Below are 24,513 nucleotides of genomic sequence, written 5' to 3' on the forward strand. Positions count from 1 at the left end.
TACTTTCTGTTTATTTGGTGTTTTTTAAAAAATAATTGCCACCCTAATATTTTGAAGTGGTAATTGTGATTATGGTTTTAATTACCCTAATGATTAGTGATGTTAGGCACCTTTTCGTTTATTGGCCATTTGTTTATCTTTTTTGGAAAAATACCTACTCAAGTCCTTTGCCCATTTCTGATCCGGTTGTTTCCTTTTTGTTATTGAGTTTTAGAAGTTCTTTGTTATGGATATTAACCCCTTATCAGATACCCAGCTTGCAAACATTTTCTCCATTCTGTTGGTTGCCTTTTCTCTCTATTGATGATGTTCTTTGCACAAAAGTTTTTAATTTGAGATAGCCTCATTGGTCAGTTTTGCTGCCTTGATATTGCCCAGAAACCATTGCCAAATTCAAATAAAGCTTTTTCCCTTATGTTATTCTTCTAAGATTTTTATAGTTTTAAGGGTACCTGAGTGGCTCAGTTGTCTAAGCTACTTCTGACTCTTGATCTCAACTCAGGTCTTGAGCTCAGGGTTGTGAGTTCAAGTTCAGCTTTGAATTCTGTGCAGGGTATGGAGCCTACTTTAAAAAATATATATATATATATATATAATGTATATACACACACACAATGTATATGTATAAAGCTTATATACATATATAAAATTTATACACACAGATATATATAAAATTGTTATAGTTCTATCTTTATGTTTAGGTCTTTGGTCCATTTTGAGTTAATTTTTGCATATGGTGTAAGGTAAACTTTGTTCCTTTGCATACGAGTATCCAGTTTTCCCAGCATCATTTGTTGAGAACTGTCCTTTCCCCATTGAATGGTCTTGATACTCTGGTAAAAAACCTTAGGGCTTTATATGTAAGGGTGTATTTGAGGGCTCTTTATTCTATTCAGTTAGTCTGTCTTTCTGTGTTTATGACAGTACCATGCTGTTTTGATTACTGTATGGTAGTAAGTTTCAAATTATCTTTTTCTTTTGTATGGAAAAACACTAGTGACTTTAAATATTAATTAGTAGCCAGAGAGCTTACTGAATTCTTTCACAGTTTTTCAATTGATTGTTCAAAGATACGTGTGTTGCAGATAATGGTAAAATACGGCTTTTTAAATTTTGTTTTTGTCTAATTGCATTGGCTTTAAAACAATGTTAAATATATTGCCTACTTACATTATTTTTTTCTTGTTTCTAATTTAATGGAAATTCTTTTCTAATATTTCACCATATCATATGATGTAGCTTTTGTTTTGAGACGTATTCCTAAACTTCTGAGGTTGACATTAAAAAGCTTAATTATTCACCATGGCGTATGATGTAGCTTTTGGTTTTAGACAGTCCTAAATTTCTGAGGTTGACATTAAAAAGCTTAATTACAGTTTGGCACTTAGTTACAGTTTGTTTCTTGTTGCTGTTAATAGGAATAAAATGTTGATCTAAAAGTGTCATAGAAGGACTGCCCAGTTTTGGAATTCATATGTATCACCTCCAAGGACCTCAACTAATTGACTTTTTGTGTCTTTTTCAGAATGGCCAAAGTTTTCTGGTTTTGGATGAACAAAGATTTGCAAAAGAAATTCTTCCCAAATATTTCAAGCACAATAACATGGCAAGCTTTGTGAGGCAACTGAATATGTGTGAGTATGGACAGCGGTTTCTTTGGAGCACTGTCATCAATGGATTAAACCATTTTTTCCCATTAGGTTGATAAAGAAAAAGGAAATTCTTTAATTTTTGTATATTTTAGTCCTCGAAATTTTTACTCTTTTCAGATGGTTTCCGTAAAGTTGTACATATTGACTCCGGAATTGTAAAGCAGGAAAGAGATGGTCCGGTTGAATTTCAGCATCCTTACTTCAAACAAGGCCAGGATGACTTGTTGGAGAACATTAAAAGGAAGGTGAGCTGTTGTTAATGTGATTTACTTAGGGCATTACCATGTAGCATATTTGGCCAACTTAGTATTTCACCTGTTGAAATTAAGAATGTACAGAAATATACAGGTGTTCCTTGTTGGGATGACTTAGATTGATAAAGCTTTCATTATTTCCCTCTCTTTTTATATTTTTTTTCCTCTGTAGTCAACTGTCCTGAGGGCTTAGTCTTCGGATACTGTCTAGAGGGAAGGAAAATCTTTACATTCTGAGGATTGAGGAATCATCCATGTTGGGATGGCTCACTCCTTCTAATTTAGCTTAAAAATGTAAGCTCCTGCTAGAATGTCCACTCTCTGGATGGCTTTTTCTTTAGTTCATTGCTGAATATACAATTCCCAGAATAAGTCCCTTGCATTGTAGTAAGCATTTAATAATACATTTTTAAATGACTGGTATCTTTTGCTGAAATAAAATATTTTACTAAATCCACAAAAGAGAGGGGATAAAAGAGTTAATGGACCATGAAAGAAAATGGCCCAGTGTGCAGCTGTTACTGCATAAATTTAATTAAACATGGAATGTGATAATAAAGAGGCTTGAGGAAATTATAGTGAGTTTGGCAAAAGGGAATGAAAAGAAAAAAAGCCCCTAAGTTGTTCCTGTTCTTGGAAACTTTTCCACATTTAAATGTTTAAAAAAACAAAAAATAGACTGATTATTTTTTATTCTTTCTCTTTGAGCTATGAAGTTTATTCTTTTTATAAAACCCTAACCTGGGCTTTTTGGAACTAAGTCTAATTTCCTGAATGGGGTACAAAACTCACTTATGTTAGGAAAGCTTTGAATTATATATAAACATGGTGTTTAGTATTTGATTGATTTCCTGAATTTGCTTTCAAAAGGTTTCATCTTCAAAACCAGAAGAAAATAAGATTCGTCAGGAAGATTTAACAAAAATTATAAGTAGTGCTCAGAAGGTTCAAATAAAACAGGAAACTATTGAGTCGAGGCTTTCTGAATTAAAAAGGTAAAGTATTTTTCCAAATATAATCTTAATATAGGGGCTGGTGTGTATATTTGTGTGTAGGAGGTTGGAGGTTAGTGCTTTAAGTACTTAGATCACATTGTTGAAACTGAGATAAAAGGTCATTTTTCTTTAAGATTTGGTTCCCTATAGCCCTTGACTTTACCTCAATAGTATATTTTCTTGATGGTGGTCAAAAGAATTTAGGGCAGTTAGAACAATATGATGCATGAGCGTCACTGATGAAATAGTAGATCTTTAAATTGTGGTAGGAAATATGATTCTACTTAGGTTAGATTTCGTATGATGCTCATACACAGGAGGGCACATAAGCCATAAAAAATACTACATGTGTTACTCATTCTTTTTTTTATGGTGGTTTTATAAGACTTTTCTATGTGGCCCATCTCTTAGGAAAAAATAGGACACAAAAAATAGGGAAAAAGGACACACGAGCCTTGCCCTACTTGATACTTATTTTATATAGACATGGTATAGTGTTATTCAAATCTTTTATCTACAGAAACTTGCTTTTGCTTTATTACAATTTTTGGCACCATTATTTGCCACAGTAACAACTTACATATCGAGTAGATGTATTTACTTCTTAGTAAGTAGTTGAGATTTTTTCTCTTATCCTAATAGGTGACAGGTCTTGGGAATAATTTAAATTTTATGTATTGTCTCCAATTTCAAGTGTGGGACATTAATTTAGCTGTCTTAACTTAATTTTCATTAAAAGAGTAACCTTGGATGTGATTCCCTTTTTTGAATAAGACTTAATTTTAAGCTGTCCTATTGTACATATTTTATTTAATCATTTATCCCACTTTATTATATGTGGTTTGTGTCTGCTGAGGTACCTTTTGACCCACTTCCTTGAATCTCAGGTTTAGCACTTAAGGAATGGGATCCTAGGTTCATCCTGTAAGTTTTAGAGGTAACCATTTTTCTATTTATAGAAGGCAGATAGATGATAGTATCTTTAAATATTTGAGTCTGGGGCACCTGGGTGGCTCATTCGGTTGAGCATCTGACTGGCTCGGGTCATGATCTCGCAGTTTGTGAGTTCAAGCCCCATGTCAGGCTCTGTGCTGACAGCTCAGAGTCTGGAGCCAGCTTTGGATTCTGTGTCTCCCTCCCTCTGCCCCTCCCCCTCTCATGTCCCCCCCCCCCCAAAAATAAATAAACATTAAAAAACATTTTTTAAATTTAAATATCTGAGTCAGAAAAAGTACTCTAGTTATTCAGTAAGTATTAAAGTTTCATTTTCAATGCCCTCTATATGTAAATCCAGTCCCTTTTGTAATAGTTTGGCTTGAGGTAGATGGATATTATGAAAATTAACAAGAGCAAAAATCAGAGCATATAATAGGTAGATTATCTTTCATGCCTTCTCAATGTTATCATTGATGCTAACATTTAATAGCTGCAGTTTTAAAAATAGTTAATGAAGGAAAAGACATTATTACTACTAGACAAGTTACTGGTTTGTCATATATTTAGACATGCTTAAAAACTTGTTTTAGTGTTTTCATATGTTTGTGTTTGAAACATCTTAAGATAGACAGTTTTAGAATCGGATAGACTTTTAGATCGACTTCAAAACTTACTATAAGTTTCCTGTGCGATTTTAGGCAAGGCCTCTCAATTCTTGAGTTTCAGTGTCCTCCTCTATAAAATAGAGTTAATAATTCTTTTCTTGACTGATTTTAGAGAAGTTTAAATAAGAAATACACACCAAATGCTTAGCGTAATGCTTAGAACATAGGAAGTGCTGGGTAAATGTCACTTCTTTTAAGAATTCTAGGGGTACCTGGGAGGTTCAGTTTTTTAGGTATCTAACTTCAATTCAGGTCATGATTTCGCAGTCTGTGAGTGTTACTCCTGCATTGGGCTCTCTGCTGTCAGTGTGGAGCCTGCTTTGTATCCTCTGCCTCCCTCTTTGCCCCTCCCCTGCTTGTGCACGTGCTTTTTCTCTCTGTCTCTGTCACTGTCTCTCAAAAATAAATAAACATTAAAAAAATTAAAAAAAAAATCTTTTCTAAACACATGTCCTAAATTCACTTGGTAGTCACAGTTGAAAGGTTGGTTTATTTTTTGAATAAGAAGTAATGAGCCACATTGTCAGAGAAGTATATTACCTACTACTGTATGGATGTAGGCATGAATCTTAAAATTTTGTGTTTATATTGCCAACAGTAGAATGTACTATAGTTATGAAAGGATGATTCTGGAGCTGTGTCAAGATAGTTGTTATTTTATGTAACTGAACCAACATTTTTCTAGTCTCATAAAAGTAAAGTTCACTGGTATTAATGAAATATCTTGAGATCTGGCTTTCTGAAAAATATTTTTGTTTTTTAATAAATGATGTAGTGAGAATGAGTCCCTTTGGAAGGAGGTGTCAGAATTACGAGCAAAACATGCACAACAGCAACAAGTTATTCGAAAGGTAAGCTTTTTTCCACCATGACTATAATCTGCCTTTGTTTAATTTGTGTACCATTCATAACCTAAAAAAGTCTGTTGAATAGTTAGTGATTGATATTAGTTTCTTATATATGGGGTGCGTATAGAGTAGTGAAACTCTGAAATCAAATTAAATTGTGTTATATTTTCTCTTCTTTCTTTTTTAAAAAATTTATTTCCGAGAGATAGAGACAGCATGAGGAAGGGAGGGTCAAAGAGAGAGGGAGACACAGAATCTGAAGCAGGCTCCAGGCTCTGAGCTAGCTGTCAGCACAGAGCCCAACACGAGGCTCAAACCCACGAACCGTGAAATCATGACCTGAGCCGAAGTCGGACACTTAACCGACTGAGCCACCCAGGTGCCCCAATAAGAAACACTTCTTATTAGCTAAGTATGGTTGTTTCATATTCTCAGCTAAAGTCTCATTAGCTTTAAGTGACTTAGAGCCTGATATAACAACTTTAAAGATACTTTATTTTTGGGAACATAATATACTACCAATTTCATGACATTTTTTACTATGAAAGATAGCCTTATTGTGTGGGTTTGTTATTTTTGTTTTTACTATTTTTTACTTGGAAAGGCATAGATCTGATCTTTGAAGACAAATGACTAAAATTTTCAAATCAGTTAACCAGATGAGTTCAAAAAATGAATTATCAGTGTATGCCATTATTAGTTTCTGTAGATAGGCAGTTAATGTAGTGTGTTATAAAACAAATTATAGATTTTAGTATCTGAGCTGAAAATTACTGGGAGAACTGAAAATCTCTCTGTTGCATTGTGTCCTTGTGATTTAGTCTTTTCATATCAGCTTTCATGTGTTAATAAGAGTTGAAACATTAAAGTAATTAAGGCAGCTATTTTTTGCTCATGAGTAAACTAGACTCTGAAGTTTAAGCAACAGGTTTTGGGTGGGGGAAGGAAGGGTAGGAGGTCTTTAGCTAAAAATAGAGTTATGACTGACTGGATCTGGGTCTAGTGGAGCAAGCTTAGAACAGAGATGAATGGTTGCAGCCTTCGGCCTGCAGTAGAAATAGATATACTGGGGTTTGCTTTTTTTTTTTTTTTCCAATCAGTATGCAAGTGAAGGGTATAATACAGAATTCAGTTTTAAGTGTTTAATCCACGTACATATATTTTCAAAGTTTCCCTAAAACTGATTCCAACATGCAGCCCTGTTAGGAATACCTGATTTAAAATGATAGATATATTGTATAACCTGTACTTTATTTTTAAAAAATCATTTAATCTTTTTCAGAAAATGTTTTAAATATTAGCTTATTATACTATATAGCTTTTTTCCCCCTAAAGTCAAGGATAGTTGGTAAAATACTTATATAAAATTTCAGTTTTTCATGGAAGCTGACATTCTGTCTGCTCAAATCTGAGTTTGAATGTATGTGATTTGGTGGAGCTAGGGAATTTTCCTAATGCATAGTGATAGCTGATAGTGATAGTGATAGCTGATAATTTTTCTTTATTCCTGGACTTGGTTCATAAGTTTGCCATTTACTCTTTTGCCTTGGCTCAGTTGGAATATATGTGAGTTACTGGTATAGGTGCCTGTTACAGGATAGGAAAATAGTACCAGTCATAGAACTTGCCAGGTCCAGAAGTTAGATGATGTAAATGTTAGATAACTTATCTTCTCCTTCAGGAAACAAGCTTTGTACAACATGATGCAGAATTGTCATGAGAGAACTAAGATGAACAAATTTCAGGAGAAATTTATCTAGTGATTCATAATCTTGTAAATTCAACCACTAATGTTCTTAGAATTTTCCTATAATACTTATAAATTAACAAAAATAATTGAAATCAAATTATTTCATTGACATCTTTAAGCTTAAATTTAACTTGTCTTCTCATCAGCTATCAGTCAGCATTTTCTTTGGAATAGGATTAGTGGCTAACTTCCTTTTCATAGACTCTAATGCCATGCTTTCTTCTGAAAGAGCTGGCAGTTTCTTTTGCCTCTAATCATATTACTTAGTGTAAGAAAAATGTTGCCTGTCACTTTTTTTCCCATTGTAATCTTGAAAGAATTTTAAGTAGAACGTTGGGATCTGTATCCAGGCATGCTTAATACTTATCACCAAAACAACTGAATTGAATATTGAATAGGTAAGTGGGTAAGTGGGTGGTTGGATAGATAGATGGATGAATGGATGATTAGGTAGATGAATGTCTTAGGCATCTTGGTATTACAGGTAGCTGCACCTTTCATCACAGGATATCCTTCTGCTTGGAAACCATTACATTTCTTTAGATATCAATTGTAAGATGCACTCAGATTTCAAATATGTTAATATGTGAGAAATTATGTGACTTAGAGAGCATGTAGTATTTGAATTAATTTTGTAAGACGTAATATGGACTAAAAATTAAGAGTCTATGGTGGAAAATTTTTTGTTTATATTTTCTTTTTAGATTGTCCAGTTTATTGTTACGTTGGTTCAGAACAACCAACTTGTAAGTTTAAAACGTAAAAGGTAAGATTTTGTGGTAAAACACTTTGACTTATTCATGGACAAGTAAACATTTTAGTGTTTTACATGAATGACTTACATTTGCTTAGTGTATGCCTTTTGTCCCAGATTCACAGTACTTCCTTGTTAATTTATACTCTCAACATGTCAAGACTAGTGTTATTATCTCCTGCTGTCATCCCGCTGATGTTTTTGAAAGATAAGGTAGCCTAAGTAGTCACTTTACAGACACATACACAGTTAATAAAGAATCCATTTTTATTCACATTAGCAGTTTAATATAGCGTTAGATGACCTGAGTGAGGGAAATTAAAAAACAGGTCATGTATTGAGAAAAAATAAAAATTTTTTTACTTAATCTCTTATGTTTAATCCACTAATAAAGGATTTAAAAACCTATCTATTGAGTGTAGCTTGTGATACCTATAAATGTTAGTAACTGCCATTGTCACAACTAAAGCTTAAAGACAATGGACAAAGGAATAGTTGAAAAGCAGAAAAAGATCTTGTAAGGCTAACAATATTCTAGCAAAGCTTATTTATGGTTATAACTTAGGCTGTGGCCTTAACCCTGCTTCCACAAATTAGTTCTCATGATATTACCTATTTGTTTTTTACTATGTAAATACAGTTTATAAAGAGTTATATAGCTCAGTCAGCAGTGAAGTTTATCCAGAGAAAGTAGTTTATTATATTTATTTTAAGAAAAACCGTACAAAAGAATGACAAAAGTCCTAGACACAGTTATCCTCTAGTTTCTATTCCTAAGATGTGACCATTTTTTTAAATGTTTGTTTATTTTTGAGAGAGAGAGAGAGAGAGAGAGAGAGCATGAACAGGGTAGGTGCAGAGGAGGGAGACCCGGAATCTGAAGCAGGCTCCAGACTCCTAGCTGTCAGCACAGAGGCCTTTGTAGGGCTCAAACCCACGAACCATGAGATCATGACCTGAGCCAAAGTTGGATGCTTAACCAACTGAGCCACTCAAGTGCCCCCAGATATGACCATTTTGGGAGTTCATTGTGTATCATTAACAAATCTCTTATTATTAAAGTGTGTATGTTCATGTGAGGGTAAATTGTTAGAAGCAGTTTAAATTTCTTATATATCTGCTTCACTGAATTTCATGAATATCTTCTGATTTTCAGACCTCTACTTCTGAATACTAATGGAGCCCAAAAGAAGAATCTGTTTCAGCATATAGTCAAAGAACCAGCTGATAGTCACCATCATAAAGTAATTTTTTGGTTAAATTCTGTTTATATTATTTCAAGCCAAATTTTATTGTAGCAGTATTCCATGCAGAGTTTAGTGAATAATAATTGTGTGTTCATCCTCCAGCTTTATTAAATCATGACATGTTTAATTATTTGCCTTAGATTTTAAGAAATAAACCATTTTAAATATAGTTGTCTTGGTTGCCTGTTCCTAGATTTGTTTTTCACCTCTTTTTCAGGCTCTTCTAGATAGTCACTGTCTTGAATTAGTGTTTATTATCCCCGTGGTCATTTTATATGTGTGAATTCTTTTTGAACAATATTTGGTATTATTTTGCATGTATCTAAACTTTATATAAATGATACATAATTTTGCACTTATCTTTTTGCATTGTAACTTTTTTCACTTGGTTTTGCTTTGGAGATTTATTAAACACATTTAGTTAATCTCAACTATTATATTAATTGAGTATTATAATAATGTAATTATGCATTCATCTATTGGTTATTTTAAGTTATTTCCAGCTTTTATTATAAATTGTATAGACTAGACTTTTTACTCAAGCAATTTCAAAGCATATTTTTATTTATCTTTATCTTTGTCATGGGCTTTCTGGATAATTTGTCAAACTTACATCCATTGGCAAGTCAATCCAGTCCAGAGTCTAGACTTTTTTTAGCATCTGATTTTCATTGTTACTTTCAGATTGGAATTCTAAATACTGCTTCAGATTTATTAATGTACTAAGATTTTTTTCTTGAGCAGACCAGAATTAATATCTGGTTCTTCCCACCACTGTTTCTAAATAATCAAGCATACCTAACTGTTGTGTTCTTGAATTGAAGATTCAATGTAAATAGATGATGATTTTTAATTTCACTAGATTTATGTATTTTTAAGTACTTTACATCTTTTGCCTCTGATTTATCTACTGTTGAAATTTATAGATTTTAAAGTATGATAATGACTTTAGTTTGCTTTAGAGAATTTAATGCATTTTTATTAAGTACCTATGATCTAAATATATCTGTAGCTGAACAAAAAAATTTTTGCTAAAAATACAGGCTGACATTTAACTGTGGAATAGCTGAAAGGTTTTTTTTTTTCCTATTAATGAAAAGCATTTAGTAAGAATAAACCATATGTCATATAGAGTAGCTTGAGATAAAATAATCCTCACCAGTACAGTGGTCATCTGGATATGCTTGAAATTCCTGGTGAAATCTTAGGAATTTTCTTTTAACCCTTTGGATATAAACAATAACTTAAAATTTGAAGATCTTTTTATAGAATCATTCTGAGGCATGTCATCCTCAAGATTCCTTACAGTAAAAGAAATAGTTAACTAGAATAAAGTAACACACTTCATACCTCTGTGAATTGGTACTAATACCAATTAGTATGTAAGTCCCATTAGGGTAGAGAACATAGTTGTTTTGCCTACCATTGTATCCTCAATGTTTAGTAAATACTGGGTGCCTAATTAGCACTTTTTAAATAGTATGTTGTTTGGTAGTCAGTATAATTTCAAATTTTGATATATATTTTCTCCATGATTATTTTAGGTTCCACACAGTAGGACTGAAGGTTTAAAGCCAAGGGAGCGAATTTCAGATGATATCATTATTTATGATGTAACTGATGATAATGCAGATGAAGAAAATATCCCAGTTATTCCAGAAACTAATGAGGACGTTATATCTGATCCCTCCAAGTAAGGAGATTATGAAGTAAAATTTGTAGAAATATTGGTTACTTATCAAAGAGCTAAATTCAAAACTACTTTATTCTGTGAAAAACCATTGTCTAACTCATGTCTGGATAATTAAACTGAAAAAGCCAAATTATTCAACCACATGTTGTCCCCTCAGCAAAAAGACTCCCAACAAAAAGTAAAGAGAATTCTCATTTTTTAATTATGGAGTTAAATGTCTAATTGATCCTTTATGGTCTTGTATCATATGATAAATCAATATTTATGATTAAGCTACTCACCCAAGAAATTTAAGCCTTTTGATATATGTTTTGGAGAGAAAGTTTCCATGAAGAATGAATGGACAGAATGAATTTATTGAATTTGTTTGAAAATATAATTGGTTTTCTTATATCCTGATGTAGCTGTAGCCAGTACCCTGATATTGTCATTGTTGAAGATGACAATGAAGATGAGTATGCACCTGTCATTCAGAGTGGAGATCAGAATGAACCAGCTAGAGAATCCCTAAGTTCAGGCAGTGATGGCACCAGCCCGCTCATGTCTAGTGCTGTCCAGCTAAATGGCTCATCTAGTCTGACCACAGAAGATCCTGTGACCATGATGGATTCCATTTTAAATGATAACATCAATCTTTTGGGAAAGTGAGTGTTGATCTAGATGTCTGAGCTTATTTACTTTCGTTAACTTCACGTTCTATTTCTCTTTCAGTGATCTTTCTTTCACATTATGAACCCATATAATCTATCTTGTTTTGGTCAAGGCTGAGCTCTGCAAATGTTATTTTGAAAGGATTTAATCATCCCAAGAGCAGTCTTGGGATTTTCTTGGCAGTTCGTAATAAGGCACCCCTGTAATGTGATTTTAATGTAAAAACAAGGATTTTAATGTAAAAACAAGGAAACCTAATATTTGATATTTTTTAAATCTTTTTATTTTAGGGTTGAGCTGTTGGATTATCTTGACAGTATTGATTGCAGCTTAGAGGACTTCCAAGCCATGCTGTCAGGAAGACAGTTTAGCATAGACCCAGATCTCCTGGTTGATGTAGGTACTTTGAATAATCTTTGCTATACTGGAAGTTTGTGTATTTATGTTTGTGGTGTTAAAACACTACATCATTTCTTGTATTCTACACTGTCCTTGCATTTTCTTTTTTAAATGAATGATTTTGTTTATCAGAAACAATGAGCAGATGGATTCAGGACAATGAAGGAGGGTGATCAGCAATCACTACCTATTTCTGAATAACAGTTCAGTTAATCCTCATATAACAATGTATCAACTCTGTTCAACAGTACTACTAAATCCAGGTGTTCTGTAGACTTGTCATGTTTTGTTTTGCTCTAAAATAGTCACTGAATAGAAATTGGTGGAAATTTAGTCGTAGAATTACTCAGCCACGAAACAGTATGGAAATATTCCTTAATACTTTGTGAATTAATGTTTTCCACTCAAATGAATTAGATTTTATTATATTTGCTATATTTTAAAAATTTTTATGCCCTGAGTCTTAAGGTTATCCTGCAATCCCCACTACCTCCTACATGAACTGACTCCAGTGTTGTCTGGACTGTGAATCCTTAGCTACCATTTCTGGCATTAACTAACTACCTTTCTTGCTTTCTTCCCTCTAGCTCCTACCACTCCTCTCTCTCTTACATAGCTTGGTTCCATCCAGGTGAATATTGTTCCCTGTTTGTGTTTTCTATTGTAAATATGTTTCTCTATCCTGAAAAGTTTTGTTGCTCCTTTATTTATTTGTTTATTTGTTTGATATTTTCTGCCTTAAAATGCAGCTTCTCTTCATCAAGATATTCTTCAGTCTTGTCCTTTTAAGGGCTTCTTAGTGAGGCTAAAAGGAATTAGTCTTTTCTTATTTTTCAATCTTATTAATTCACCACCTTACTCTTCTGCTTCTCATTAGTCTTTGTCAATATCCATGATTTGATTATCCTTTGCAAATGATCAGTATATCACAGGATGGATTTCATTTTCTTTGGGATTTCTTTTCCATACTGATCTTTACCATTTTAAGTGAATTCAGCATCCATGTTAATGACCTACTTTAATTTGTTAATAGTAATTTGACAGCCCTTCTTGATTCAAGTAGTCTTTGTCCCCACTCTGAATCCAGAGACCTTTTTAGAATGTTTGTCCTTTAGATCATAAGAAGAAAATAAAATCACATCATTCTGACCCTCTACAAATCCTTGCAGTCTTCAGTTAGATTGTTATTATTTTTTTTTTTAACATTTATTTATTTTTGAGAGACAGAGCATGAGCAGGGGAAGAGCAGAGAGGGAGACACAGAATCCAAAGCAGACTCCAGGCTCAGAGCTGTCAGCACAGAGCTGAACGCAGGGTTTGAACTCACAAACTGTGAGGTCATAACCTGAGCCAGTCAGATGTTTAACCAGCTGAGCCACCCAGGTGCCTTTTCAATTAGATTATTTTAATTTAACCTTGGAACATTTTTCACACTCGTCCTCAGGACCTTGTCTAGCCACCTCTTCCCTGTTCACAGAGGACAATCACCATGCCTTCATTGTCTCATAAGCTGTGGAACCTCATCTTCTTTCTTCTTAAAGGAAGTGCTTTCTTTCCCGTTAAAGCTGCCCTCTGCCTCTGTTTTTCTAGCTCTGTCCTTAATCTCTCATCTTGCTTCAGTAGGTACAGATCTCCATCTTAAACATTTTGATGTGTTGCTCTGTTCATTTAGCATTCTACTTCTCTAATTCTTTCACTGCAAAGTTTTAGAACTGAATGGCTGTATTTGGTACTTCTTTTTTACCCTAAATTTCTTTTGAAACCCTGTATTGTTCAATTGCTTATTTATTCTAAGCCTGCGCTGCCTTGGTTTATCCATGAGTAGGTTACAGTTTTTTTTTTAATCAGGCCATTGGGGTAGTAGGTTTTTTTTGAGTTAGATGGATTTGGGTTTCATTTAGCTTATGTCACTTACTAGCTATGGTGTTAACCTTGGGAAAACTCAGCTGTCTTGCCCAGTTTCCCTATTTGTTAAATGTGGCTAATGGCTAACATGAAGGACTCTTTTGGGGATTATAAATAATTGATGATATTATTTTTAACATTAGTGATATTTGACAATGGAACTTTTTCTATTGATTTTAGAGGCACTGGATTTTTTTTCTCTTTTATCTTCCTAGCTTTTCTCTGTTTACTCTAAGAGCTTTTCTTTTTCCTGTTTTCTACTTGTGAGTATTCCCCCAAGGTACCATTCTTTCATCCTTTTATCTGTTCTATGTCTCTTCTTTTTCTGTCCTTTCTCTGTGAAGGGATTTTGGCTTGTGGGATTGCTCTCAAATTTATATCTCCAGTTCTTAATAGTTTTTTAAAGTAAATGCTTGAATTCTAATTCCATGCCTTTGGGATGATCCATTAAGATCTTGCCTTAGATTACTGATGTTTAATACCAAACTTTTCTTTATTCTCCAAACTACACTTTGCAGCTTTCTTATTTTTTATTTTCTTAATTTTTAAAATGTGTATTATTTTGAGATGGAGAGACAGAGCATGAGCAGGGGAGGGGCAGAGAGAGAGGGAGACATGGAATAGAAAGCAGGCTCCAGGCTCTGAACTGTCAGTACAGAGTCCGATGCAGGGCCCGAACTCACGGACTGTGAGATCATTACCTGAGCCAAAGTCAGACGCTTAACTGACTGAGCCACCCAGGCGCCCCCAGCTTTCTTTTTTTCTATGGTGGTATCAGACTTCTCTTTACTCACTCAGGATAGTAATCACTGAGTCATCTTGGTTTCCTTATCTCTATCTCATTGTTCACCTGGTCCCTAAGTATTTTCAAAAATAGCACTCACAAATCATCCCTACTTTCTGTTTTCACTGTTGCCTCTCTTATCCAAGACCTTCATTATTTCATCCTTGAATTATGCTGTATTATAAAAATCCACCCATAGGTTGTTTTGTTCTCTGAGGTGGCAGAGATGGTAAGGACATGAACAGGTGTGCTGAGGAACTTATGGGTTCTCTGCAGAGTTCAGTACTGAGTGACCTAGTGTGACGTGTCAGCAAGAGAGGCCTGGCGTTAGGATTAAACCAGCTGTGTCAGCACTCCTCCTATATGATCTACTTTTTTCTGCTTCACACTATGCATCTGCTGGGGATACCTGAAGGTATCCCTGATTTAATGGGTAAGGTGAGTACAGCAAAGAAGGAGTGAGGAGCTTGTACTCTACATATGCCACTCTTAATAGGGACAAAAGCTGGTCAATCTCAGAGGCAGTGACAAGCTGAACTTGGCAGAGATTGGCAGTTATGTGCAGTTATCTACTCTTAAGGATCTGAGTCTCATCCTTTTCATGGTTCAGTAGGTAGTATGAAAGAAGGGAAGTTAACAAAGGAAGAACTGGGGATATTTTTAGCATTATCATGAACGTGGAACGTAAGGAGAGGAATCACTGTCTAGTGAGGGTAGAGGAGGGATCTGTCTGTAATCTCTCTGCATTTCATTTTATCCTATGAACCATTTGGTGTGTTCATTCTCCGAAATGCTTTAATCACTGTATGTCATTGCTGAGGCCTTTTCCAAGCCTGTTATTGCTGACAGAGTGTGGGCTTGTCCACTGACTGGCCTCGTTCTACTTTTTGAACTTTATGCATACAATTTACTATTCAATTCAGACTGGTCATCTTGTCTGTTTCTAGAACTTACCCCACGACCATACCTTCTTCTCTATTATAGCTAATACTATAACAGTTTATTCTTCTCTCCATTCTCTCCTTTCCAAATCCTAGCCATTCTTCAGGGACTGATCTGTGTTGGATAGCTACATAAAGATGTTTTTGTTTCATCTTGCATGTGTGCACTCACATGTGATTTTTTTTTCCTTTCTCTTCTTAGTACTTTTGATCCCCACTATCCTTTACTGTTATAATACTGAATCGTATCTGATCATATGTTGCTATTTAATATTGTTCTTGTCTTTTAGATTGTAAGCTCCTAGAGAGCAGGAATAGTGTCTTCATCTTATATTCTTCATGATGTCAGTTATTTCATAGATGCTCAATAAATCTTTGTGGAATAAATGGCTTTGAAGCTTATGACTTAAAATTTATGTCTGTAAACTGGCTGGATTGAGGAGTACAGTAAGCAGTGGTCTTAGCATTTACGTCTTCTGTTGCTAGGTGAGGTGAAAAGAACCAACAAGGAGGTATGCCATTCAGTCAGAGGACTGCATATGAGGTGTAATTTAGGAGCCACTGTCATCGAGTAGATTCTATAAATTTCTCACATTAGCAGGTAGTCAGTAAAGGCTTACTGTCTGGGCAAGGAACTCATTCCTGGGTGCCCGTTAAAGCCAAAAGCGCTTAGAAAGAAAATAATAAAGGAGATGGAGGAGAGGGAAAGTGGGGCAAATCACCATTTGTCTTAAGTGATTTACTCCACTGTTTTATGGAGAAATTCTTAAAACATCTTGCATGGGTTAGCTTGCTCTGCTTTTGTATGTTTTTCTTTCTGCTTTCCTGCTTTTCTCTTTCAAACTTGTTTTTACTGTATGAAAACTTCCTAGTGCAGGAGCTACATCTCTTCACCCACATGGCTATATAGAAATTTTGAACACACAGTTCTTTTTTAATATTTTTTAAACTTATCATCTTTCTTGTTTGGTCTTTCAGCTTTTCACTAGTTCTGTGCAGATGAATCCCACAGATTACATCAATAATACAAAAGTAAGTTTTAATTCATGTTGCTCAGGACCCTTAGCTGTAAGAATCTGAAAAAAAAAAAAGTTCTAGTAAGTAGAGAGCAATATCACTCCCAGTTACAAAAATCATTTTATATTTTTACCCTAATATGTGTGAACAAGATAGTGAAATTCTAGATGAAAAAATAGCTTTTGGTTATGGGGGGAGTCATTGCCCAATTCTTTAGGCACTTGTGTGATAAACTACCAATATGAAGTCAGCCCTCAAAGGACTGGGAGATCAACTGAACATGTCATGTTCAGGTATATCACTGAAATTACGAAAATATTTTTTTTTTGTTTTATGTGCTTCAGTTTACATTCTTATTCCTTCTATAAATGGCTTCTCAGCAATTTTATTGAAAATTTACTGGTACCAATATTTTTAAATAAATTCCTTCATTTTATTAGCATGCAGTAAAAGCTCAGGGATTTGAACTAATTTGTACTAATTGTAGGTAAGGCAAGTTGAAACAATGAAGTGTGGATTTTGGACATTTTTTTTTAAGTACTGGTTTTTGTTATTTTCTTAGACTTCTAGGAACTGCAGTTGGGATTAGCAGATGTTGACCTGACATTCTTTAGAACTTGTTTTTAATGACTAATAATAAGGACAATTTGAAGTTGTTAAGAGCCGATGATTAGAATCATTCTGTTATTTTGTATATGACTTACTGTTTTAAATAGGTGTATACTCTATTTATCTTGTTTTTTTACCAAACTTTTCAGTCCCATTTTTTACTGAATACAAAGGTATAAATCAGGTCCCCTGAAATTTGTGTAAGTTCTAGATTAGTGGAATAAAAATTTAATTTCATTCTTGTTCCTTGTAGTCTAATGTAAGTGGTTAGAGTGAGAGTAGAATTTTAATTTTTTAATGCTTTATTTTATATTTGAGAGAGAGACACACACAGAGCACAAGTGGACAAATGGGGGAGGGGCAGAGAGAGAGAGAGATACAGAATCTGAAGCAGGCTCCAGGATCCCAGCCATCAACACAGAGCCCAACTGCAGGGCTTAAACTCCTGAACTGCGAGATCATGACCTGAGCCAAAGTCAGACACTTAACCGACTAAGCCACCCAGGCACCCTTAAGAGTAGAAATTTTCTGATTAATGTCATGTGTGAGGCTAGCCTGACCAGATTTTCTATATATTCAAATTATATATTATAATCTGGGTAACTTAGAGTTGGAAGAAGTTACGAATTTTTGAACTACAAAGTTGATTATACATTCAATATTTGGATTTTTATCTGAGGTTGGCATACTTTTGTAAAGGCCAGTTGGTAAATATTTTCAGTTTTGCAGGCCATATGTTCTCTGTCACATCTACTCAACACTGTAATTATGGTGGAACAGCAGCATTAGACTATACAGAAAAGAGTGAGTGTAGCTGTGCTTCAGTAAATTTTTATTTACAAAGACAGGCAGCATGCTGAATTTGGCATGTGGACCACAGTTTGCCTGGATTTGTATTTGAAGGTTCTCTGGATCACTTCAGTACTGGGTTTCAGTAAATATGATACTACTGCTTGTTAGATCTTAAGGTGAATGAACCCATATCATTTATTTAATAGTGAATGTGCTGCACTGTTTATTGATTGGTAGACATTGAGTCATTCTTTCTCCTTGGATTATCCTCTTTATTCCAAAACCAGTAGCTTAAATACAGTTCTCAGATAGAGCAGTAAAACAGCAAATTGCATACTGCTCTGTAGTAATATAGAAAAATTAGAGAAGAACTTTACATTATAGTTCTAAAATCTAGATTATTATTTTCAAATAATTGGCACATCCACTGTCATTCCCTTGCCCATGACAGGTATTATATTGACATAGATTACACACTCTTTCCTAATAAATCAGGATACTGTACTCTGCAGTAAAGCAATCTTAAGTTGCTACTACTAATGAACAAGAATTTGCATAGGACTTGACATCCATTTGTCATCCTGGTTCTCATGTTTTAGAGTAACAGCGACATCCCTGGGAACTACTTTTTAAAAAGTAAAAAAACAAAGATGGTTTTTTTTGCATTAATGTTTATTCATTGTGATTGCTAAATGAGAAATACTTTTATGTTCCTTTTTCTAAAGTTTTAGTTACATGTTGGGGCCATTATTATATCTGAATCCTGGAAACTTGTACTGCTTCCTTTTATGATGAATATCAGGAGAATTATAGGAATTAGTATGTTTTTTACACTATATGTAGTTAACCAGCATGCAAGTGTCTGGGAATTACATCTATTAGGAAAAATTGTGAACCTCTGCACCTCAGTTTGAACATCGTGGAAAAGAGCATTGAAGACCTAAACAACATTAAAGGTTTAATCTCCTTTACAAAATCAAATGTGGGGAAAGAAGACACTGGTTGAAAGAAGCAATTTAAATAACAGAAAAGAGTTCAGAGTCTCAAAAAGGAAATGAAGCAACTTCACCTCAACTTTGAGGCTTCCAATTATAGAGATAATGGTTTTAAAGACATCATCATGTCATCCTGAGCTATTTACTCTAAATATGTTCAGTTATGCTAAATATTCTGTTTGTGAGTGAATTGAGTAATAACATTTTTAATCAAAACTGTTTAAGATGAGTTTAATTGTTTAAAGAATTCTCTCTTAATTAGTTTAAACCAGCCATCTTTGATTCATTCCCATCTTTTACCCTTGACAAATTCTGCTTGTTCTGTTGAAATGTCCCCTCTCTTCATACTTACTGTCATTCTAGTTCAGGTTCATTGTTTCATCCACTTGATGACAGCAATAGTTTTTTTAATCAGTCTTGATACCTGTTGACATCTCTTTCTCTAGTTCATCTTTTCTGGTGCTTCCCCTTCCCATATATTTCAGATAATACATTAATATTCACATACTGTACCAGTTTTTTATTTTATACTATATTTTAGGACTATATCAAATATGAAACAAGTATTTTTATGTTTTTTTTTTTTCTCTTTTAGTCTGAGAATAAAGGATTAGAAACTACCAAGAACAATGTAGTTCAGCCAGTTTCAGAAGAGGGAAGAAAATCTAAACCTAAAACAGGTAGGTATAAATGTAGTATTAGTTTTTACATGTTTTTTAAATTACAAGTCTTACATAGAAACTAATAGGAAAGTTTATTTCCAAGTATGGAAAGTTTGGCCATACTTAACAGTTGAATTCAGAATGTACTGTTCTCAGTTCTGTGCATTAATGTGTCAAGGTTTCAGCAGATAGAGAAAATTAAATTGGTGAGGTAATATTTCTTTAAGTCATTTTTTTTTTTAATTTAACTTTAGGAGAACTGAAAGAATTCTCATATAGTAATTATTGAATAAAAGACTTAACCTTTCTGACTAGTACATTTTTAAATTTACAGACAGAAAGTATCATATTTCTTGTTTGGATGTATAAGGGTAGTTGATTGCATATATGCACATCTGTTTTTATTTTTCCACCTTCACTTGAACTCTGTATAAGCTGGTGATAAAAGAGCATTTTTCTAATCTTTATTATAGATAAGCAGCTTATCCAGTACACTGCCTTTCCACTTCTTGCATTCCTCGATGGGAACCCTGCTTCTACTGTTGAACAGGGGAGTACAGCATCATCAGAAGTTATGTCCTCTGTAGATAAACCCATAGAAGTTGATGAGCTTCTGGATAGCAGCCTAGATCCAGAGCCAACCCAAAGTAAGCTTGTTCGCCTGGAGCCATTGACTGAAGCCGAAGCTAGTGAAGCCACACTGTTTTATTTATGTGAACTTGCTCCTGCACCTCTGGATAGTGATATGCCACTTTTAGATAGCTAAATCCCCAAGAAGTGGACTCTACATGTATATATTCATCAAAATGATGAACTATTTATTTTAAAGTATCATTTGGTACTTTTTTTTGTAAATTGCTTTGTTTTGTTTAATCAGATACTGTGGAATCAAAAGCACCTTTTGCTTTTATCACACACTCTTGCAAAGCTTTCAGATGTTACTCAGCTACATAGGTACACAAGATTTAATGCACATTGTTGGTATATCTTTAAGTTGGATTCAAATGTCCATTTTTCTCCAGTTATAGTAAATTGGATTCCTTTTTTACATATATGCCCATTAAACCCAGTTAAACTTCTGTTTGTTTTACTTGTTTGATGCTGTCTGTTTGCACTGAGTGTAAGTCACTAGAACTAATGGTAGAATTCTTTAAAGCTTTGTCTGTTCCAGTTACTTTTACTAAATATTTTTCACTTGGCTTATTTTTAAAAACTGGGAACATAAAGTGCCTGTATCTTGTAAAACTTCATTTGTCTCCCTTGTTCAGAGAAGTTCATTCATGTTCAACAGGAAAGGCAAAGTATACTTGAGTGCTTGCTGTCAGATATGGCTCCAGCTTCATATACATAGAAAGAAGGGAATGGGGTGGCATCAACCCTATCCATCTCGTTGGACTAGTTTTAAGTAAAAGTTTTCTGATTTGTTTGTGTTTTTTTGAACCATACTATTTAGTAAAATAAATATAATGAATGTTGCGTACTAGTGTCTGTCATGTGTCTTCTTTAGAGGTGACACCCACATGTATAAATTTTTCTTTTTTATAGGAAGTAGATAGACTTAAATTGTAAACTGTTGTCCATTATTGAGTTACACCAAGATCTTTGTGCCTCATCTCAAAAGATAGACTACGTATTGCAACAAGGAAGGAATATAAGGTCTCTAAACTTAATGTGTTTTAAAGGTGTTTGTTAAATTATACTGGCTTGCATTCTATTTTTCTAATAAAGAACTGAGAGGAGTATGTCTCTCATTTTCCTAAATGAGGTAAGAACATTATCACTGAGTGCTACCCAAAGAAAGGCCTGTAATTTTTGCCCCTAGAGAAGATGAAATAATTAAATCATCTTCTCCCTTTAGAATAGTTGTTCAGGAGGTTAATGCAAGACTAAAGCACCTCTTTTATCAAGTTGAATTCCACCTTCAGGCAGAGGGCTGGAAGCAGTGCAGTTTATATCTGAATATTTGGTAGGGCCTTTTGATTAGGAATTACAAATAATGACCTTTCTCTTGGCCATCTTCTGTCTCTTCAAATTTCTCTTATTGTGATGTAAAAATTCAAAGTAAAACCTAGCACAGAGATAGGAAATCCTTCCTTAGCAGATCCTAAAACATTTGGCTCTGACAGTGGCATCTTGGTTAACTAATTCATGTCCCCAGAAGTTTCTGCATTAGCTGTAGAGATCGCTTTCGCAGGTTGTTAAGGTGAGAGTAAGAATTTAGAGACTAGGAAGAGATACAATTTTAGAGACTTTTTTCCTCAGTGTGGAATATGAAATTTCTTCTCTTTGGGACATTTTGGAGCTCTAGAAGTATTCTAAAAATCTTGAAAAGCTTTATATATTCTAGTACTTTTTAAGTTGAAATTAAAATTTTTCACCTTTAGTTGGAAGGAATTTAGGGTGTTGTTAATAGTACCATTTAAAAATAGTCATTACTGTTTAAAAATACAATTACGTGCTTTTTAAAATGTATCTAAAGGAATCTAAAGACCATAGTGATTTGATATCCATCATCATCCATTCTACTTCTCCCAAAGAACTTTATCCTATTTTTATTATCTGTGAGAGTCTTACATTGAAGATACTGTCACACTTCTCTGTAAGAGAACTTGAAATTGTTTCCTGCAACCTTAAAATTGTGAACATTAAAGAAGTTTGTCTCCAATTATAAATACACAGTTGATTAAAACCGGATAGATCGATGTGGCAGAGACTGTTAAAGGAGTGCCAAGCCATTTTCTCTAACATGCAGTTAGATTATTTCCACCCTTGTAAACAGAGTGGCTATGGAACTGAGTTCTGATAAATATAAAATCAGAAGTGATGTATAGAACTTCAGGTCTGGTCTGTGAAAACCTCCCCTGTGCAATCCTTGCTCTTTTACCCCTCCACTAGCCTGATGCAGAGGAGTATGTGGCTTCTGAGTATACATTCAAGGAGGAAGAAATTTGGCTTCCTGAATCACTGCTTAGAAGAAAGCCACCCATCAATTTTGGACACCCGTTGTAGACTTCAGGTGAGTGGGGAACTTATGTTCTGCCTTTGGAATTTGGGGGGAGGGGTCTCTTCTAGTGTTCACTAGTATAACATTCATATTTTGGTAAACTGTTATTAACCATAAGTAAAATTTTATCAAATATATTTTTAGTGAACAGGTCTTGATGGGGGGGCAGGTTTTCCCTACTTTTTTGTATCTGGGGGTTTTGTTTTCATAGATGTAAAACTAAGAAACTTCATTTATAATAAAAAAAAGTATGAGAATGGAATTTTGTTATAGCAGTGTCAATCAGTTCTCTGAATTTTTTCAGAATTACATACCAGAACTATTTTATTATTCCTCTATAAAGTCTAATTTACCAGAGGAAGTCTGTTTACTGCCTGTAAAACAAGTACCACAGTATGAAGACTGGCACAAGTAGGGCCACGGGAGACAGCGTAGGTTTACTGAGAGCTGAATGTTCTTTTAGGGTAGATCATGCGGTTTTTCATAGGGATGATACACTCAGGTGATAAGCTTAAGTGTGAAAAGTCTGCAGACTGGGAAAAGGACCAAATGATATTCATTGTGATGAACATACATAGAATGCTACACTTAAGAATTAGAGCCTAAATGTTCATTTCAAGCACACATGAAATATTTGAGAATTGGCTGCATATTAGACGATAAAACAAATCAACAAATTTCATGGAATTGGTGTCAAACAGACAATTAATGAGACCTTTACAGTTTTGAGGAGCACTGGCATGGTATTTTGTAGTGACTTTCAATTTGGGATTACCATGCTTTTTCCCATGATTAGACAGGAGTTATGGGTCTGAGAATAAGAAAGGCCACAGAGGTGAAGTGCCATTTTCACCACTCATCAGAACATCCTATGGTTGTTTCTCTGGAGAACCCTAATATGTTTACTTAAAAAGGAGCAAAAGTTCTCTTTATCTTAGATCTTACAACACAGAAAACCAAAGGTGGAAGAATAGAGCATCTGTCCAATAAATAGAGATGCTTTCAGAGCTGTCACAGAGCAGTACTAAGAAGGGTGAACTGGCCAAGTAGTGATAAGTTTAACATAAAGGGACTACAAAACAGAAAATTGACACAAGTAAGGTAAGATCTTTTAAAAATTGGTAAATTGAAGCTAATCAAAATTAAGTACTTTTGTTCTGCAAAAGACCCTGGTAAGATGGAAAGACAAAGCTACAGACTGGGAGACAGACTGGGAGAAAGTATTTTCAAACCATGTATCTGATAAAGGATGAGTATTTAGAATATATGAACTCTCAAAATCCATCAAATTATAATTAGCTATCCAATTAGAAATTTGCCAAAAGGCATGAACAGACATTTTACTGGGGACATATAGATGGCAAGTAAGCACATGAAGAGATACTCAACATCATTAGCCATTTGGGAAAGGCAATTAAAACCACAATGAGATAACACAACGTTGCTATCACAATGGCTAAAATATGGGATGGTGACAAATACTGGCAAGGATGCAAAGAAAATGAATTGTGCATACAGCGACAGTGTGAATATGAAATGGTAGTGACCCTAAGTTTGGCAATTTCTTATAAAACTAATCATTTAGCCCATCCACCAAGGTTTTTCCATCCTTGGTTCCAAAGAACCACTAATTTCCATTTTTTTATTTGCATCATTGAAAGCATGTTAAAAAAAAGACCATGTTAATATAAATGAAATGATACTTTGTAACCTCTTGGGCTTGGCTTTTTTAACCCAGCATACCTCCCAGGAGATCCAGTCAAGTTTTGTGTACCAACAGTTCACTCTTGTCTTCTATTATTACATGATATGGGTGTAGTATTGTGTGTTTAAACATTCATCAGTTGAGGGACCTCTGCGTTGTTGTTAGTTTGGGCTATTAAAAATAAATTGATAAACATTCAGGTACAGGTTTCCGTGTGAACATAAGATTTTATCTGAATAAATGTGCCAGAATTTG

The 24,513-nt window shown here is 34.3% G+C and overlaps 1 protein-coding gene across 3 annotated transcripts in view; it reads left to right on the forward strand.

The window, feature by feature from the left end:
- Positions 1 to 24,513, forward strand: part of HSF2 (heat shock transcription factor 2) — a 37,593-nt gene that overhangs the window by 12,916 nt on the left and 164 nt on the right. The window contains exons 2-14 of one of the 3 annotated variants that reach the window (XR_005531638.1): positions 1,526 to 1,634; positions 1,770 to 1,897; positions 2,777 to 2,901; positions 5,278 to 5,353; positions 7,805 to 7,866; positions 9,011 to 9,098; positions 10,646 to 10,794; positions 11,199 to 11,438; positions 11,736 to 11,841; positions 16,453 to 16,506; positions 19,483 to 19,567; positions 20,023 to 20,196; positions 22,445 to 22,565. Coding sequence is in view for 2 of the 3 variants with exons in the window: in XM_039251524.1 (XP_039107455.1) it covers positions 1,526 to 1,634; positions 1,770 to 1,897; positions 2,777 to 2,901; positions 5,278 to 5,353; positions 7,805 to 7,866; positions 9,011 to 9,098; positions 10,646 to 10,794; positions 11,199 to 11,438; positions 11,736 to 11,841; positions 16,453 to 16,506; positions 19,483 to 19,567; positions 20,023 to 20,315 (1,515 nt within the window). In the remaining variant the exon portion in view is untranslated. Of the gene's footprint in view, positions 1 to 1,525; positions 1,635 to 1,769; positions 1,898 to 2,776; positions 2,902 to 5,277; positions 5,354 to 7,804; positions 7,867 to 9,010; positions 9,099 to 10,645; positions 10,795 to 11,198; positions 11,439 to 11,735; positions 11,842 to 16,452; positions 16,507 to 19,482; positions 19,568 to 20,022; positions 21,030 to 22,444; positions 22,566 to 24,513 lie in introns of those variants that run through there. The other 2 variants (XM_039251524.1, XM_039251525.1) reach the window with 2 other exon arrangements.

Source organism: Hyaena hyaena, unplaced genomic scaffold, assembly GCF_003009895.1.
Source record: "Hyaena hyaena isolate Hyena2069 unplaced genomic scaffold, ASM300989v1 scaffold_393, whole genome shotgun sequence".
Taxonomy (NCBI): Eukaryota; Metazoa; Chordata; class Mammalia; order Carnivora; family Hyaenidae; genus Hyaena; species Hyaena hyaena.